Source organism: Lagenorhynchus albirostris, chromosome 4, assembly GCF_949774975.1.
Source record: "Lagenorhynchus albirostris chromosome 4, mLagAlb1.1, whole genome shotgun sequence".
Classification (NCBI taxonomy): domain Eukaryota; kingdom Metazoa; phylum Chordata; class Mammalia; order Artiodactyla; family Delphinidae; genus Lagenorhynchus; species Lagenorhynchus albirostris.
In genome coordinates this window covers 23,068,057-23,087,922 of record NC_083098.1, presented here as the reverse complement: position 1 = coordinate 23,087,922, position 19,866 = coordinate 23,068,057, and the positions used below count along the sequence as shown (strand labels likewise).

Genomic DNA, 19,866 nt, shown 5'->3' with positions numbered 1-19,866 from the left:
ATTGAATCATTGGTTGCAGATCCTCCTGAGACTGGCTTCATTTATTCAGTCTAATGCCTTTGAACTTCATCAAGGTGTTGTGCATATCAATAACAGTTTTTTTTTTCAATTGCTGAGTTGTATTCCATGCTACCGTACCACAACAAACTGTACCACAGTTTGTTGCACCATTCATATGAAAGTATATTTTGGTTGTTTCCAGTTTAGAGTGATTATGAATGGAGCTGCTAAAATATTCTTGTGTAGGTTTTTCTGTGATCCTAAGTTTTCATTTCTTTAGGGTAAATACCCAGGATTGGAATTTCTGAGTCATATGGTAAGTGTGTGTTGAACTCTATTAGAAACTGCTCTGTTTTCCCCACCAGCCGTGTATGAGAGTTTCAAGGGCTCTGCATCCTCACCAGACATTGTAAAATATAGTGTGACATCTCCTAATGCTTTTAATTTTCATTTCCCTAATGGACAGTGATGTTGAACAGTTTTCCATGGTCTCTTTGTTATCTGCATATCCTCTTCTGAGACACATCTCTTCGACTTTGCCCTTTTATTTATTATGTTGTTCATTTTCTTGCTGTTGAGTTTTGAGGGCTCTTTATGTATTTGGGATGCAAGTTCTTTGTCAGAAACATGATTTGTAAATGTTTTCTTCCAATCAGTAGCCTGTCTTTCCATTCATTGTGTCTTTAACAAAGCAAAAGTTGTCAATTTTGATGAAGTTCAATTTATCAATTTTTTTTCTTCTTGAGATCATGCTTTTGGTATCATATTTAAGCACAATTTGACGAAGCCCAGTTCATGAAGACTTTTCTCCTATGGCTTCCTTTAAAATTTTTTATATTTTTATGTTTTACATTTAGGTCTATGAACCATTTTAACTTTTGTTTCAGTTGTGAAGTTTACGTAAAATTTCATTTTTTCCCCAAATGGATGTCTAATTGTTCCAGTACCATTTGTTGAAAGGACTACTCTTTTTCCATTTCATTGACTGTAACTTTGTCAGAAGCAGTTGGCCATATTCTCTGTGTACTCTGTTTCATTTATCAATATATCTGTCCTTTTGTCAATACTACAGTTTTGATTACTATAGATTTACAGCAAGTCTTAAAAATCAGTAGATGCAATTTCTCCGTTCTTCTTCTTTCTGAAAAGTACTTGGGCCATTCTGTTTACTCTGCCTTTCTTTATAACTTTTTGAATCAACTTGTCATTATGTACAAAAAATCTTGCTGAGATTTTAATTGGTATTGCCTTAAATCTGTAGATCAATTTAGGAAAAATCGACATCTTTATAAACTTGAGGCTTCCAGTATATGAACACAGTATGTCTCACCATTTATTTAGATCTTTTTTGATTTCTTCCATCAACTCTTATAGGTTTCAGCATATAGATCTTGCACATTTTGGTTAGATCTATACCTAAGTACTTTGTTTTGGACTTACTATAAATGATAAATATATTTTTAAAAAATTTCAGTTTCTAATTGCTACATATTTGTATGCTGACCATGTGTCTTGTGAAACTTTGTAGTTTCAATATCACTTCTGTTTTCAAAACTTCTGTAGTGTTATTCGTATCTGTCCTTCTAGTTTGTCACCCACTTGACAGTCTGGGACCTGGGGGATGGTGTAGTCCATAGATTATTTCTCAGAGTATCTGATATGTGGTTTAGATCCATGCATGCACAGCTTGAGGTAAGCCCCAGAAGTCCATGAACGACATTAAGAAGTCCCTTCCTGAGCTCCTTCCTCATTACACTCTCTCTGGCATATTCCCATTTCCTGTGGATTCCCTGGAAGGAAAAGATCAAAAGACCCTTCATTCAGAAAGCTGGGGTTTGATTTTCCCTTCTCTGCCTTGCAGCTGCACCCTCTTCTGGGGCCAAGAGGTAGAAGAAGAGAGAGAGAAAAAGTAAAGGGCATGCATCCCATGCCCTTGGGATCACAGCTCCAATCAGAGAGGAAACTTTCCCTTCCTCATAATTTTAGGCTTCTGCACTTCCTCCAAGCTGTCACTTTTGTTGCTGCCACCACTGGATTGCTTGGGGGCTGAGACACAAGAGAGTGGAAAAAAAAAGTGATTTCATCATTCTTCTGAGTATTAGGAGACCTCTTTTCTGTTCTTTGAGCCAGAACCAGAGAGTTTCTCTTGGAGCGATCTTTGTCTACACCATGACCATCTCTGGGCTTGGGGCTGTTTTGAGTCTAGATCATGAGATACGAGAGGAGAAAAAATGGTAAACTAATTGCTGGTTCAGTGGCATTTAAAATTCTAATCTTCCCCAGTATTCCCAGCGGTGTTTACTTTGAGTCCTCAAACAGCTGCTCTGTGCATTCTGTCCAGGTTTTATAGCTTCATCCAGTGGGTGCAAGAGGGTAGAGTAAGCTTCCTCTATCTTACTTGCAGCATCTTATCTCCCAAAGGGCAGATGATGGTGACCTGTTAACTTGAATGTAATTTTGGTTGCCTGTGAATCCAAGGACATTTACAAGATGCCAAGATGTTTTCTCACCTAGCTGTTGAGGTATCTCTTACATTTAAAGAGATGGATATTTCTTACATTTCAAGAGATAGTTGAACTGTTTAAGGCGCTGAAAATGTCATCTAGCCGTGTGCCCAAGAAGAGGAGGGGGACTAACATTTGCAGTCTTTGCCCTATTTTAAATGTCTATTGCCCCCACCCCCACCGCAACCTGCCAAATTCGATAGGGGTGGCCGTGTAACTGAGCTCTGGCCACTGGATCGTAAAGAGAGGAAAGCACACCGGTTCTGCGTCTGTCCAATAAGAGTTCCTCCATGCTTTTATCCCCTTCTGCTGTTTGGAGACCTTAGATGCCACAAGGTGAACATGGCAGAGCCTTCATCAGCCTGGTTCCTCAGATCACTGAATAGATGACCTACATTTGCAACCATAGTTAATTTGAAAGTTGCTAAGAAAGTAGATCTTAAAAGTTATCATCACAAGAAAAAAAATTTTTGTAACTGTGTATGGTGATAGATGTTAACTAGACTTATTGTGATGATCATTTCGTAATATACACAAATATAGAATCACTGTGCTGTATACCCAAAACTAATATACTGCTATATAGCAATTATACTTCAGTAAAAATGTATATTTGAATAACAAATAAAGAGATAGTTTATATTTTACATTTAGCATTGAATCGTTTCCAACTACAGCTCACTACATATATATATATATATATGTATATTTAATAGAGTCATGAGGAGGGAAAGATTTCTTTAGCTTATTTGTATTGAGGCAGTTACTCATATTTGGATAGTACTGTTTTCAGCAGTAAAGAGGAATCTACAAGCCAGTTAGTCTGAAAAACTGGTAGTCAACGTATCTATGATGTGCTCTTGGAACTTTGTGTCCCGGATGGTATAACAGTTGTACTCATTACCATACACAAAAGCATTTTTTTTTTCTTGCCACGCTTGCAGGATCTTAGTTCCCTGAGCAGGGATTGAACCCAGTGGCGGCAGTGAAAGCACGGCAGTGAGAGTGCGGCAGTGAGAGTCCTAACCACTGGACTGCCAGGCAGTTCCCACAAAAGCATTTGTATATTTAAACTTTAAGATCTTTTAATTTTGGACACATAAATCTTGTGAGATAAGTAGAATGGTTTACTACCTTCATATTTTATAGCTCGTAAATCTTAATAGAGGCTGAATTGCCCTCTCATGATCACCTAGTTGTTTACTCTGAAGAGCCAACACCGTAACCAAAGACTTTTGTGACTCAAAGTTCACTGTGCTTTCCACTAAACCATGCTCCATTATTTACTGGTGTGTGATGACATGGATCTGTTTGATCCAAAAATACTGAGCTGTCCATAACCCCGGACAAGTCTTAAAAGACAGTCTACACTTCAAACTCTCTTGGTAGGCATTAGGCAATGTCTAAGGAATTTTGAGAGAGAAAATAAAGTACAATAGTGATAGCAGGTCTTAAGAAGGAAATCTGACATGGACGGGATGGAAGAGAAAGATTCTGGAAGATGGGAAGTAGGTTCTTCAAGTGTAATGAAAGAAAGTTGGTGAAACTAATTGGGATGTTACCATTGGGAAGGGACACATGTAAGGGGCATTATACAGGAAGAATCAGTAGCGCTTGATGACTTATTGAATGGTAGGGACGAGGCACTGGTAGAGATGGAATATTCTGTGGTTTTGGTCTTTGGAGAATGATATGCTACTGATGTGAGCTGGGGTTTGGGAAAAGGACTAGTTAGGTTTCAAGCTTATAGAATGTTCAATGATATCAGGACGAAAGGAATTTGGAGTTCTGGAATAGGAAATCAGGTCAGAGTAGGAAATATAGGTTTGTGGTAGATCCTCAGAGATGTGACAATTGAATCCCATAATAATGGACAGAATTTCTGAAGACAAGTTTATAATGAGAAAAGAGGAGAAAACAAAGGACTAAAGCTTCGAGTGTGTAAGCTATAATATTAAGAACTACTGAAAAGTTTTATTTGAATATTAGTTTGAAAGTATCCTATGGCTTCTGAAATTTTTGAAGTTCAGCCAGGATAGAGGTGTGTTCAGGCATGCATACTTAAGTAGAACTCTCACTTCTCTGAGGCCAAAGTAAATCTAGCACTGCCAGGTAAATGTGTTCACCAGAAAGAGTCAGAATGCACTTAGTTAGTTAGTTAGTGGCACTTGTTTACTTATGGCCTTTGCTTATATTTCTGTCCAGGTGAGATTTTCACTTCCCAGTTACATGTCTAGATGGGTTAAATGCCAGGCATGTCTCCAAGATGATGATCCCGGTGCTTAGTCCCAAGACTACTTTATATTCACAAAGCCTGGCAGTGCTAATGACGATTTTCTCCTGGATGTTTACAGAGTCATTTGTATCTCTGTGGCATTTCCAAAATAGAGGAGGTATTTACATGTTGCTCTTTAACCTTTCCATAGGATTTTTTTTTCTTTTTGCTCTACTAAGGATGGTACAGTAGGTGGTGAAGAAGTTTAGAGGAAAAGTGTCATTAAATTGTCTTTTGTGGACTTCCCTGGTGGCGCAGTGGTTGAGAGTCCGCCTGCCTAATGCAGGGGATGCGGGTTCGTGCCCCGGTCCGGGAAGATCCCACATGCCGCGGAGTGGCTGGGCCCGTGAGCCATGGCCGCTGAGCCTGCGCGTCTGGAGCCTGTGCTCCGCAGCGGGAGAGGCCACAACAGTGAGAGGCCCGCGTACCGCAAGAAAAAAAAAAGAAATTGTCTTTTGTTAGAAGACTGTTTCACATCCCTTTTCCTTCAGTCTTCTAAAATGTTTGTAAGTTTTAGCATGTGAAATTGAATATTTCATTAGGAAGCATTAGGGGAGTTATTTTATTTTTTTTAAGATTTTTTTTTTTTTAAACATCTTTATTGGAGTATAATTGCTTTACAATGGTATGTTAGCTTCAGCTTCACAACAAAATGAATCAGTTATATACATACATATATTCCCATATCTCTTCCCGCTTGCGTCTCCCTCCCTCCCACCCTCCCTATCCCACCCCTCCAGGCGGTCACAAAGCACCGAGCTGATCTCCCTGTGCTATGCGGCTGCTTCCCACTAGCTATCTACCTTACGTTTGGTAGTGTATATATGTCCATGCCTCTTTATCGCTTTGTCACCGTTTACCCTTCCCCCTCCCCATAACCTCAAGTCCATTCTCTAGTAAGTCTGTGTCTTTATTCCTGTTTCACCCCTAGGTTTTTCATGACATTTTTTTTTTAAATTCCATATATATGTGTTAGCATACGGTATTTGTCTCTCTCTTTCTGACTTACTTCACTCTGTATGACAGACTCTAGGTCTATCCATCTCATTACAAATAGCTCAATTTCGTCTCTTTTTATGGCTGAGTAATATTCCATTGTATATATGTGCCACATCTTCTTTATCCATTCATCCGATGATGGACACTTAGGTTGTTTCCATCTCCGGGCTATTGTAAATAGAGCTGCAATGAACATTTTGGTACATGACTCTTTTTGAATTATGGTTTTCTCAGGGTATATGCCCAGTAGTGGGATTGCTGGGTCATATGGTAGTTCTATTTGTAGCTTTTTAAGGAACCTCCATACTGTTCTCCACAGTGGCTGTATCAATTTACATTCCCACCAACAGTGTAAGAGGGTTCCCTTTTCTCCACACCCTCTCCAGCATTTATTGTTTCTAGATTTTTTGATGATGGCCATTCTGACTGGTGTGAGATGATATCTCATTGTAGTTTTGATTTGCATTTCTCTCATGATTAGTGATGTTGAGCATTCTTTCATGTGTTTGTTGGCACTCTGTATATCTTCTTTGGAGAAATGTCTATTTAGGTCTTCTGCCCATTTTTGGATTGGGTTGTTTGTTTTTTTGTTATTAAGCTGCATGAGCTGCTTATAAATTTTGGAGATCAATCCTTTGTCAGTTGCTTCATTTGCAAATATTTTCTCCCATTCTGAGGGTTGTCTTTTGGTCTTCTTTATGGTTTCCTCTGCTGCGCAAAAGCTTTTAAGTTTCATTAGGTCCCATTTGTTTACTCTTGTTTTTATTTCCATTTCTCTAGGAGGTGGGTCAAAAAGAACCTTGCTGTGATTTATGTCATAGAGTGTTCTGCCTATGTTTTCCTCTAAGAGTTTGATAGTTTCTGGCCTTACATTTAGGTCTTTAATCCATTTTGAGCTTATTTTTGTGTATGGTGTTAGGGAGTGATCTAATTTCATACCTTTACATGTACCTGTCCAGTTTTCCCAGCACCACTTATTGAATAGGCTGTCCTTTCTCCACTGTACATTTCTGCCTCCTTTGTCAAAGATAAGGTGACCATATGTGCGTGGGTTTATCTCTGGGCTTTCTATCCTGTTCCATTGATCTATCTTTCTGTTTTTATGCCAGTACCATACCGTCTTGATAACTGTAGCTTTGTAGTATAGTCTGAAGTCTGGGAGCCTGATTCCTCCAGTTCCTTCTTTCGTTCTCAAAATTGCTTTGGCTATTCGGGGTCTTTTGTGTTTCCATACAAATTGCAAAATTTTTTGTTCTAGTTCTGTGAAAAATGCCAGTGGTAGTTTGATAGGAATTGCATTGAATCTATAGATTGCTTTCGGTAGTAGAGTCATTTTCACAATGTTGATTCTTCCAATCCAAGAACATGGTATATCTCTCCATCTATTTGTATCGTCTTTAATTTCTTTCATCAGTGTCTTATAATTTTCTGCATACAGATCTTTTGTCTCCTTAGGTAGGTTTATTCCTAGATATTTTATTCTTTTTGTTGCAATGGTAAATGGGAGTGTTTTCTTGATTTCACTTTCAGATTTTTCATCATTAGTATATAGGAATGCCAGAGATTTCTGTGCATTAATTTTGTATCCTGCCACTTTACCAAATTCATTGATTAGCTCTAGTAGTTTTCTGGTAGCATCTTTAGGGTTCTCTATGTATAGGATCATGTCATCTGCAAACAGTGACAGCTTTACTTCTTCTTTTCCGATTTGGATTCCTTTTATTTCCTTTTCTTCTCTGATTGCTGTGGCTAAAACTTCCAAAACTATGTTGAATAAGAGTGGTGAGAGTGGGCAACCTTGTCTTGTTCCTGATCTTAGTGGAAATGCTTTCAGTTTTTCACCATTGAGGATGATGTTTGCTGTGGGCTTGTCATATATGGCCTTTATTATGTTGAGGAAAGTTCCCTCTATGCCTACTTTCTGCAGGGTTTTTATCATAAATGGGTGTTGAATTTTGTCAAAAGCTTTCTCTGCATCTATTGAGATGATCATATGGTTTTTCTCCTTCAGTTTGTTAATATGGTTTATCACATTGATAGATTTGCGTATATTGAAGAATCCTTGCATTCCTGGAATAAACCCCACTTGATCATGGTGTATGATCCTTTTAATGTGCTGTTGGATTCTGTTTGCTAGTATTTTGTTGAGGATTTTTGCATCTATGTTCATCAGTGATATTGGCCTGTAGTTTTCTTTCTTTGTGACATCCTTGTCTGGTTTTGGTATCAAGGTGATGGTGGCCTCGTAGAAGGAGTTTGGGAGTGTTCCTCCCTCTGCTATATTTTGGAAGAGTTTGAGAAGGATAGGTGTTAGCTCTTCTCTAAATGTTTGATAGAATTCGCCTGTGAAGCCATCTGGTCCTGGGCTTTTGTTTGTTGTAAGATTTTTAATCACAGTTTCAATTTCAGTGCTTGTGATTGGTCTGTTCATATTTTCTATTTCTTCCTGATTCAGTCTTGGCAGGTTGTGCATTTCCAAGAATTTGTCCATTTCTTCCAGATTGTCCATTTTATTGGCATAGAGTTGCTTGTAGTAATCTCTCATGATCTCTTTTATTTCTGCAGTGTCAGTTGTTACCTCTCCTTTTTCATTTCTAATTCTATTGATTTGAGTCGTCTCCCTTTTTTTCTTGATGAGTCTGGCTAGTGGTTTATCTATTTTGTTTATCTTCTCAAAGAACCAGCTTTTAGTTTTATTGATCTTTGCTATTGTTTCCTTCATTTCTTTTTCATTTATTTCTGATCTGATTTTTATGATTTCTTTCCTTCTGCTAGCTTTGGGGTTTTTTTGTTCTTCTTTCTCTAATTGCTTGAGGTGCAAGGTTAGGTTGTTTATTCGAGATGTTTCCTGCTTCTTAAGGTGGGCTTGTATTGCTATAAACTTCCCCCTTAGAACTGCTTTTGCTGCATCCCACAGGTTTTGCGTCGTTGTGTCTCCATTGTCGTTTGTTTCTAGGTATTTTTTGATTTCCTCTTTGATTTCTTCAGTGGTCACTTCATTATTAAGTAGTGTATTGTTTAGCCTCCATGTGTTTGTATTTTTTACAGATCTTTTCCTGTAATTGATATCTAGTCTCATGGCGTTGTGGTCAGAAAAGATACTTGATACAATTTCAATTTTCTTAAATTTACCAAGGCTTGATTTGTGACCCAAGATATGATCTATCCTGGAGAATGTTCCATGAGCACTTGAGAAAAATGTGTATTCTGTTGTTTTTGGATGGAATGTCCTATAAATATCAATTAACTCCATCTCGTTTAATGTATCATTTAAAGCTTGTGTTTCCTTATTTATTTTCATTTTGGATGATCTGTCCATTGGTGAAAGTGGGGTGTTAAAGTCCCCTACTATGAATGTGTTACTGTCGATTTCCCCTTTTATGGTTGTCAGTATTTGCCTTATGTATTGAGGTGCACCTAAGTTGGGTGCATAAATATTTACAATTGTTATATCTTCCTCTTGGATCGATCCCTTGATCATTATGTAGTGTCCTTCTTTGTCTCTTCTAATAGTCTTTGTTTTAAAGTCTATTTTGTCTGATATGAGAATTGCTACTCCAGCTTTCTTTTGGTTTCCATTTGCATGAAATACCTTTTTCCATCCCCTTACTTTCAGTCTGTATGTGTCTCTAGGTCTGAAGTGGGTCTCTTGTAGACAGCAAATATATGGGTCTTGTTTTTGTATCCATTCAGCCAATCTGTGTCTTTTGGTGGGAGCATTTAGTCCATTTACATTTAAGGTAATTATCGATATGTGTGTTCCTATTCCCATTTTCTTAATTGTTTTGGGTTCATTATTGTAGGTCCTTTCCTTCTTTTGTGTTTCTTGCCTAGAGAAGTTCCTTTAGCAGTTGTTGTAGAGCTGGTTTGGTGGTGCTGAACTCTCTCAGCTTTTGCTTGTCTGTAAAGGTTTTAATTTCTCCATCAAATCTGAATGAGATCCTTGCTGGGTAAAGTAATCTTGGTTGCAGGTTTTTCTCCTTCAACACTTTCAATATGTCCTGCCACTCCCTTCTGGCTTGCAGAGTTTCTGCTGAAAGATCAGCTGTTAACCTTATGGGGATTCCCTTGTGTGTTATTTGTTGTTTTTCCCTTGCTGCTTTTAATATGTTTTCTTTGTATTTAATTTTTGACAGTTTGATTAATATGTGTCTTGGCGTATTTCTCCTTGGATTTATCCTGTATGGGACTCTCTGTGCTTCCTGGACTTGATTAACTATTTCTTTTCCCATATTAGGGAAGTTTTCAACTATAATCTCTTCAAATATTTTCTCAGTCCCTTTCTTTTTCTCTTCTTCTTCTGGAACCCCTATAATTCGAATGTTGGTGCGTTTGATGTTGTCCCAGAGGTCTCTGAGACTGTCCTCAGTTCTTTTCATTCTTTTTTCTTTTTTCTGCTCTGCAGTAGTTATTTCCACTATTTTATCTTCCAGGTCACTTATCCGTTCTTCTGCCTCAGTTATTCTGCTATTGATCCCATCTAGAGTACTTTTAATTTCATTTATTGTGTTGTTCATCGTTGCTTGTTTCATCTTTAGTTCTTCTAGGTCCTTGTTAACTGATTCTTGTAATTTGTCCATTCTATTGTCCATTCTATCTCCAAGATTTCGGATCAACCTTACTATCATTATTCTGAATTCTTTTTCAGGTAGACTGCCTATTTCCTCTTCATTTGTTAGGTCTGGTGGTTTTTTATCTTGCTCCTTCATCTGCTGTGTGTTTTTCTGTCTTTTCATTTTGCTTATCTTACTGTGTTTGGGGTCTCCTTTTTTGCAGGCTGAAGGTTCGTAGTTCCTGTTGTTTTTTGTGTCTGTCCCCAGTGGCTAAGGTTGGTTCAGTGGGTTGTGTAGGCTTCCTGGTGGAGGGTACTAGTGCCTGTGTTCTGGTATATGAGGCTGGATCTTGTCTTTCTGGTGGGCAGGTCCACGTCTGGTGGTGTGTTTTGGGGTGTCTGTAGACTTACTATGATTTTGGGCAGCCTCTCTGCTAATGGGTGGGGTTGTGTTCCTGTCTTGCTAGTTGTTTGGCATAGGATGTCCAGCACTGTAGCTTGCTCGTCGTTGAGTGAAGCTGGGTGCTGGCGTTGAGATGGAGATCTCTCGGAGATTTTTGCTGTTTGATATTATGTGCAGCTGGGAGGCCTCTTGTGGACCAGTGTCCTGAAGTTGGCTCTCCCACCTCAGAGGCACAGCACTGACTCCTGGCTGCAGCACCAAGAGCCTTTCATCCACAGGGCTCCTTAATTTGGGATGATTCGTTGTCTATTCAGGTATTCCACAGATGCAGGGTATATCAAGTTGATTGTGGAGCTTTAATCCGCTGCTTCTGAGGCTGCTGGGAGAGATTTCCCTTTCTCTTCTTTGTTCTCACAGTTCCCAGGGGCTCAGCTTTGGATTTGGCCCCGCCTGTGCGTGTAGGTCGCCGGAGGGCGTGTGTTCTTTGCTCAGACAGGACGGGGTTAAAGGAGCCGCTGATTCGGAGGCTCTGGCTCACCCAGGCCGGGGGGTAGGGAGGGTCACGGAGTGCGGGGCGGGCCTGCAGCGGCAGAGGCCGGCGTGACGCTGCAGCCTGAGGGCGCCGTGCGCTCTCCCGGGGGAGCCGTCCCTGGATCCCGGGACCCTGGCAGTGGCGGGCTGCACAGGCTCCCCGGAAGGGCGTGTGGCTAGTGACCTGTGCTCGCACACAGGCCTCCTGGCGGCAGCAGCAGCGGCCTCAGCGTCCCATGTCCGTCTCTGGGCTCCGCAATCTTAGCCGCGGCTCGCGCCCGTCCCTGGAGCCCTCTCAAGCAGCGCTCTTAATCCCCTCTCCTCGTGCACCAGGAAACAAAGAGGGACGTAAAAGTCTCTTGCCTCTTCGGCAGGTCCAGACCCCTCCCCGGACTCTCTCCCGGCCAGCCGCGGCGCACCAACGCCCTGCAGGCTGTGTTCACGCCGCCAACCTCAGTCCTCTCCCGGCGCTCCGACAAAAGCCGGAGCCTCAGCTCCCAGTCCCGCCCGCCCCGGCGGGCGAGCAGACAAGCCTCTCGGCTGGTGAGTGCCGGTCGGCCCGATCCTCTGCGCTGGAATCTGTCCGCTTTGCCCTCCGCACCCCTGTTGCTGTGTTCTCCTCCACGGCTCCCAAGCTCCCCCACTCCGCCTCCCGAAGTCTTCACCCGCGAAGGGGCTTCCTAGTGTGTGGACACTTTTCCTCCTTCACAGCTCTCTCCCGCTGGTGCAGGACCCGTCCCTATCCTTTTGTCTCTGTTTAGTTTTTTCTTTTGCCCTAACCAGGTACGTGGGGGGTTCCTTGCCTTTTGGGAGGTCTGAGGTCTTCTGCCAGCGTTCAGTAGGTGCTCCGTAGGAGTTGTTCCACGCGTAGATGTACTTCTGGTGTATCTGTGGAGAGGAAGGTGATCTCCGCGTCTTACTCTTCCGCCATCTTCCCGGAAGTCTCGGGTGATATGTTTTTATTTCTTAATCTGTTTGACACTGTTGGGCCCCCAGGAAATACTTCTTCTCATCTCTTGCCACCATGTCTGAATTCCAAGAAGATTTGCTGGTTTTTCCACTGCTTTTTTTTCCTTTGTGCTTCACCCGGTTTCCCTTGCTCAGAGGGCGCGGGGCTCAGAGGCCTAGCCCCAGGCACTTCAGCTCGGAGCTTCCGGCGTGAAAAGCTAAGATTTTTTTTTGATGTGGACCATTTTTAAAGTCTTTATTGAATTTGTTACAATATTGTTCCTGTTTTATGTTTTTGGTGTTTTGGCCGCAAGGCATGTGGGATCTTAGCTCCCCGACCAGGGATCGAACCTCATCCCCGGCATTGGAAGGCAAAGTGTTAACCACTGGATCACCAGGGAAGTCCCAGGGGAGTTATTTTAAAGGAAGATTTTAAAGAAACTTAATCACTAATGTATTATGCATGCTGAAAAACTAAGTGATAAGGAAGTGTAGATTTGCGTTGCTGAAATTTTCCCTTTCTCTGCCTTCCATCTCGTTGGCATGGTTAAATATTTAAGTGTACCTGCTGAGGGAAATAGGAGCTTGATGTTGTGATTGAAATAATGTGGCTGCCATGAACTATTCATCTTTTACTTCTCTTATAGCTCTCTGCATTAAGCAATGGTAATGACCTGGCAAGAGAGTGAAATGACATAGTTTTTTTTTCTTCTTCCTATAGATTGAGATAGTTATTTATTACTGCAGCCTGTTCTTACTGCCATATAAATTGCTAGGAAAGTGTACGAAGACCTCTTTTGTTTCTTAGTTCAGTCAAATTTGTATCCTTGTGAAAGCGCCAAGTTGCAGTGCCATAATGGCAGTAAAATATATACGTATACAGTGGATACTATAAGGAAAACTAGCCCTTGTATTTGACTGTAAGTGTTAAAGTTACTTTCTAGGTTTGGCATGCATTTTGTTTGCTTCATTTGTTTTGGGGAGAGGTTGGAGGGGAAGGTGGGGAGTGAGGAGAAGAGGCTAGGATGTGCCCAAGATTTTCCCCAAGGCTGTATCAGCCCATGATAGCCTATGATGCCTATGATGAGATCAACTGATGGATCCCAACCATGTCAGAGCACGAAGCTTGAGTGCTAATATGATAACTGTCAAAGACCAATTCTTTGCTTTGCAGTAACAGAAACTGAAATCCAGGGAACTGAAGCAATATGTTGTTGATCACATAGCTAGTGAGCAGCTGAGCTGGATGGAGTATTGGTTTTTTGATTCCTAGCCTAGAAGTCTCTTCAATATATCTCCCATGCAGAGAGGATGAATTTCTATTAGATAAAAGTTAGTGCAATTTTGGTGATGAATAATGGTTAAGCAATTAGTAGTAGCCTCCTGAACTTGATGGGTGATTAATTGAAAGCATCATTAATCACTTAAGAATGATTTTTTTCTAAATTTTTTTGAAATCACCTTTGAAACAGCGTTTGGAAACATGAAATAGGTATTTCAGTTGTGACTGTCCTGATTGAAGAGAAGTGTTGAATATCCATGCTCTGTGGGTTGTCAGTTGTTACAGAATAAATAGGAAACAGCTTCTACATTTCACATTGCAGTTCACTGACAGGATGACCCATGATTTTGGGTGTCTTGTGTTTAGTTCTTAAGTTTATAACCTGAATTCCCCATTCTGTCTCCCACAAATCTCAGGGGAAGAAGCATGATTTAGGGTACTCAGAGATTCTTATCCAAAATGGTTTGTGAAAAAAGAAAAAGGTTTTAGAATCTCTCTAGTGTCCCTATATCTAATGTGACACAGAGGCACAGTGAGCAAGTGCTTTTAGAAAGGATAGCACTGATAGACCTGCTCAACGTAGGGTTCCCACGAACGTTCAATTTGTAAAAAACAAACACAATATCTGTGAAGCTCCAAAAAAGCAAAGCACAATAAAATAAAGCACAATAAAACAAGATATGCCTGTATTTAAAAAGCAACCAGAAGCTTTTTTAAAGGGAATAAATAAAGCTAGAGTTCGGAAGCTTACTCCCATACTCCCATGGTGCATTGCTTCTTCATCTACCTTTGGAACTTTGAAAGGTTCACTTTGTATTGTAACTGGTTATAAACTTATGTGCTTTGCACTTCTAGGAATGTAAGCTTTATAACATCATCTGTCATTACTAAGTCTTTGTACCTCTAATGAGCACTTAATCACTCTTGAAATGCATGTGTCCTGAAATCCTATAATCTTTTACTATAATCTTAGATGCCCATTTTAGTAAAATTTCTAAAGAGAATTGAATGAAATATAATACCTTAATGACAATAGCAATTCTGTTGATACTGCTACTACTACTACTACTGGGATGAAGCGGGGGTAGGAAGAAGCACTTATTTTGTGTAAGTCATTGTGCTGGGAACTTGACATAAATCGTGTCACAATGTAATCCTTAAAACAAAATTATCATCTCCATTTTACAAAGTTTCACATGGTTAAGTGTCTTGTCCAAGGTCATGAAGCTAGCAGATAACTCAAACTCCTGAGTTCACGCTTTTAACTCTTATTGCATGTATTAGTTTTTTTCACATGGTTAAGTTCCTTGTCCAAGGTCATGAAACTGGCAGATAACTCAAACTCCTGAGTTCACACTTTTAACTGTTATTGCATGTGTTGGTTTATTACCCAGTCCTGGGAGAGGGTGTGATAAATCTATCCTCTCATTCAAATCATTATGACATTATTTGCTTTAGTCAATGAAAAAATTTGAAACATTAAACCTAAGCTTTGTATACCTAGAAATTAAGCTCAGTTTGCTCCAGCAAAAATTTTCAACAATGCCTATGAGAAAAAAAAGGTGTCTTTAATTGTTATGGAGTATCGGGTTGGGGGAAAAAGAAGTCTGCAAATTTCTAGAAAAACCTGTGAGTAGAACCAGGGCTTTTATTAAAATATCTGTTTCACTATCGGGTACTAAAGAATTGTACAGAGGTATGTCAAGTCATGATTTATGACAAGTTATTATGTCATTTTCAAGTAGGAAAATGGTATAATTAATTGTTAAAATCATCCCAGAATTGAAGCTAATGTAGTTTTTTACAAAATCATAGATTATACTGTCATCTGTATACACATCTTCTTTGTAATGAATGCTTAAGTTTTCTGTTAATTTAAAATAATTGAGTCAATATTATGATTTACACTGACTTAAAAATCACCAAGAAGCATTTTATTTTATATTTTAGTAAGAACCTTAATATACTATTTAAGTAAACCATTTGTAGTTTTCTATGTACATAATCTTTATTTTATTACATTATGACATTAGCTATGTATATGTCACCAGAGTTTTTCTATTTTGGTTTTCTTAAAATCATAATTCAAAAGATGTGTTTAAATTTGTACTTTATATATTTTGAGAAAAATCTTCCTATGATCTGGTAACAATAGGGTTTCCTTTTCGCCTAACTTATTGTTTTAATTAGCATTTTAGTAAACTACTTATACTAATTTTCCTATTCCTGTTTTCTGACACCTCCAGTAATAAAATAGTGACATTTTGAAGGAATTGGTTGAAAGACACTGTTCATATTCAGATTAAAGTTAAACACAAATTTAAAAAATGAAGCAACTGACAAAGGATTAATCTCCAAAATTTACAAGCAGCTCATGCAGCTCAATATCAAAAAAACAAACAACCCAATCCAAAAATGGGCAGAAGACCTAAATAGACATTTCTCCAAAGAAGATACACAGATTGCCAACAAACACATGAAAGGACGCTCAACATCACTAATCATTAGAGAAATGCAAATCAAAACTACAATGAGGTATCACCTCACACCAGTCAGAATGGCCATCATCAAAATATCTACAAACAATAATTGCTGGAGAGGGTGTGGAGAAAAGGGAACCCTCTTGCACTGTTGGTGGGGATGTAAATTGGTACAGCCACTATGGAGAACAGTATGGAGCTTCCTTAAAAATCTAAAAATAGAACTACCATACGACCCAGCAATCCCACTACTGGGCATATACTCTGAGAAAACCATAATTCATAAAGAGTTATGTACCCAAATGTTCATTGCAGCTCTATTTACAATAGTCAGGACATGGAAGCAACCTAAGTGTCCATCAACAGATGGATGGATAAAGAAGATGTGGCACATATATATGGTGGAATATTACGCAGCAATAAAAAGAAATGAAATTGAGTTATTTGTAGTGAGGTGGATGGACCAACAGTCTGTCATACAGAGTGAAGTTAAGTCAGAAAGAGAAAAACAAATACCGTATGCTAACACATATATATGGAATCTAAAAAAAAAAAAGAAAAAAATTGTGTATAAAGAACTTAGGGGCAGGACAGGAATAAAGACGCAGGCGTGGAGAATGAACTTGAGGATATGGGGAAGGGGAAGGGTAAGCTGGGACGAAGTAAGAGAGTGGCATGGACTTATATACACTACCAAATGTAAAATAGATAGCTAGTGGGAAGCAGCCGCATAGCACAGGGAGATCAGCTCAGTGCTTTGCGACCACCTAGAGGGGTGGGATAGGGAGCATGGGAGGGAGGGAGACGCAAGAGGGAGGGTGTATGGGGATATATGTATATGTATTGCTGATTCACTTTGTTATACAGCAGAAACTAACACACCATTGTAAAGCAATTATACTCCAATAAAGATGTTAAAAAAAACAAAGTTGGGGAAGGGCCGGTGGATGGATGAAACAAGAAAGGCAGAATGCTGGGAATTGTTGAAGGTGGGTGGTGATGGGTATGTGGAGATTCACTGTACTCACCTCTACTTTGATGTGTGTTTGGAAACTTCCATAATAAAAAATTTTTTTCAGAAAGAATATAAAATGACTAAATAAAGAAAATAAAGTGTCGCTTGGTCAATTAGGCTTAGATATAGGTTACAGCAACACCCCATACCAATGGGTGACTTGCTACCTATCTTAAAAAAAGGTGCAAGGGAAGAATATCATTATGTATTACAGTGTTCCCATGACATGATGCCAACATTTATTCTGTATATTTTCTTGCCCAGAAAAGAAAATTTGAGAATGTTAAAGGATGGTGGTGGTTAATTTTTTTTTTTTTTTCCCGTTATGCGGGCCTCTCACTGTTGCGGCCTCTCCCGCTGTGGAGCACAGGCTCCGGACGCACAGGCTCAGCGGCCATGGCTCACGGGCCCAGCTGCTCTGCGGCATGTGGGATCCTCCCGGACCGGGGCACGAACCCACGTCCCCTGCATCAGCAGGCAGACTGTCAACCACTGTGCCACCAGGGAAGCCTGGTGGTTGTTAATTTTATTTTAGGTTTTCATTATTATTGTCAGCCATAAAGTTTGTATGTTGATGACAGTGATGATGAGGAAAATCTTAATAATAGAATTTCATCATCATTGAGTTGAGAAGAGTTGTTCAATGACCAACAGACTTAAAGAAGATAAAAACCTGGGTTTCTGGCTTTGCCAGTTTGTTTCCATGGATGAGTCTTCCTATCTTCATGAATCTCAGTTTCTTTACCCGAAAAAGTAATGGATCATTCTCAGTGATCTCAGTGGTTAATTTCTGTCTTCATGTACTGTGATTTTCTGATGTTTGCTGGGAGAGAATCTTCTTTACCTGGTCTCTGAGAAAGAAAAATGAAAAGGCACAAAATCAGATGTTATAGCCGATGGCCGGTCATAGAGGAATATAGGGTTATCTGTACTCTCTTCTGTTTTATTCAGCTGTAGTTTCTGTAATCGATGAGCACAATATCCCATGCGATTGGTATAGAGGAGCCATGGCTGATGCCGTTGTAGTGACAAGGGGTTACCAAACAGGGCACGGATCCATGATCTTGGCGGCCACTCCTGAGAGCCGTGAGATGGTTTAACCTTCATGAGGTAGCTTCGTGCACTTACCACACCAATTCGTGATTCTAGTAACAGGTTTCAATGTATTTTAAGCAGATTTGTTTATTACAAGCAACGCAAGTAAAGAGCGGTGTTAGTGGTTTTCAGAAACAAACATGTTTGGACATACTTTCAGGGAAGAGATGATTCTCACCTTTCCGCTTCCTTTATTTTTGATTGCAGAACTTCAGATGGTGGCAAGGTTGTTGGCACCATACAAGTCAGTGTCGTGAAGATGGGGGAGATTGAGGATGGGGAAGCCGACCACATCACGACAGATGTGCAGGGACAAAAGGTAGGGTCCCAGTCAGCTCACTGCACAGATTAAATTAGAAACGATCAGCTTTGCCAGCTGCCTGGATCGCCACTACCTCTGTGGGGTATGAAATCTCATTATTCCAAAGCTAAATGAGAAATCAGCTTTGGAATGGGAGTACCGTAAGTGTGTCTCATCCTCGTAACCCGACAGCCTATTTGCATGGAACTGTGCAAAGCCATGCACCATTCAAAACACCATTCTCTTTGTAGCTGGCTCCCATGTGGACACAACCTCTTCTCAGTTCGAAAAAAAGTATTGATCACTGTTGCATCCTGCCATAATTAACCCTATGTGAGATGCACAGAAGATTCTGGAAGGCCTATTGCCAAAAGTAACCACTTCTCCGCTCTCGAAATTCTCTTTGGAAAGAGATGCAGTTGGAATTTGGATTTCGTTTTTATGTGAAGGAGGACAGATTTAACAACTTTGTGCCTTGTGAAATTGCAGAGAGAGAAGCAGGAAGTAGTAAACGGTGGAGGGGGAGCTCTGCTTGAGGAGCGATGCCAGCTGGGAGCGAAGCAGCTTCCTTGAAGGCCAGGATAAAAACCCCAGTATTATCAATATCCAGGGCTTTTACTTGTTTTCTGCTTTCTTTTCTTTAAGAGAGAGACTTGATATAAGTATTAGTCTAAAGTCCTGTCTTAGGAATGTGATTGCCTGTTTTACTGAGACGCAGGGGACAGATTTACGAACTGCTAATAGTTTTTTTTTTTTTCCCCCAGGGAAATAAATTTGTTTGTGTACTAGAATGCCTACCTTTTCATAAATGAGCGTTTTTTTAATGACAAGGTCTATTGTGACCTATTTTCTGGCTTAGTGTTGCTTATCTGGGAGCATATTTTAATTTCTGGTACATCTACATGGGAGACGGTGCAGTGCTTATCTAACACTTAACAAATCATTAACTTTACCAAAATAAATAAAATCTAAACTGCCTTTCAAAAAAATATTGTTCTTGCCCAGCATAGGCTAGGGTCTTACCGCATCCCCAAGCCTCATTCTTCTCTGTTCCCTACTATCCCTCAGAATAAAATCCAGGTCACGAACACATTCCAGTGAGGACCAATGTCTGAATCAGGTTGCTTGCAAATGTCAGGGCCATGGTGATGTCATGCAGCAGAGCGTTTTAGGATGTGTGTATTTAAGATTCTTGCCTTGTGGATGGCTCTGTCCTTCAACCCTTGTTAGCTCTGGAGTTCTACGTAAGACTCCTATTAGTCACCACCACGTGGATGCTTATACTACAAAGATTAAGGAGGGAGGATCTGTAAGCTAAGAAGGTGGGAAGGGTGTGGGAGACGGGGACAGAATGAACTAAGCGCATGCGCTAGGAGACCAGGAGCTAAAACACTTCCCATCTCAAAGCAGGCCTGCTTTCCCTGTTCCCAGTCTATTACCAGCCACCTCTATTTTTCTCAAAGCTGGCTCACCCTTGACTC

General features: G+C 40.1%; 1 protein-coding gene across 5 annotated transcripts in view; it reads left to right on the top strand.

Moving 5' to 3' along the window:
- INPP4B (inositol polyphosphate-4-phosphatase type II B) overlaps window positions 1–19,866 on the top strand; it is a 728,360-nt gene that overhangs the window by 496,196 nt on the left and 212,298 nt on the right. For all 5 annotated transcript variants that reach the window (XM_060147684.1, XM_060147683.1, XM_060147686.1 and 2 more), the window contains one exon: window positions 18,292–18,403. In XM_060147684.1, coding sequence (XP_060003667.1) covers window positions 18,292–18,403 — 112 coding nt within the window. The remainder of the gene's footprint in view (window positions 1–18,291; window positions 18,404–19,866) is intronic.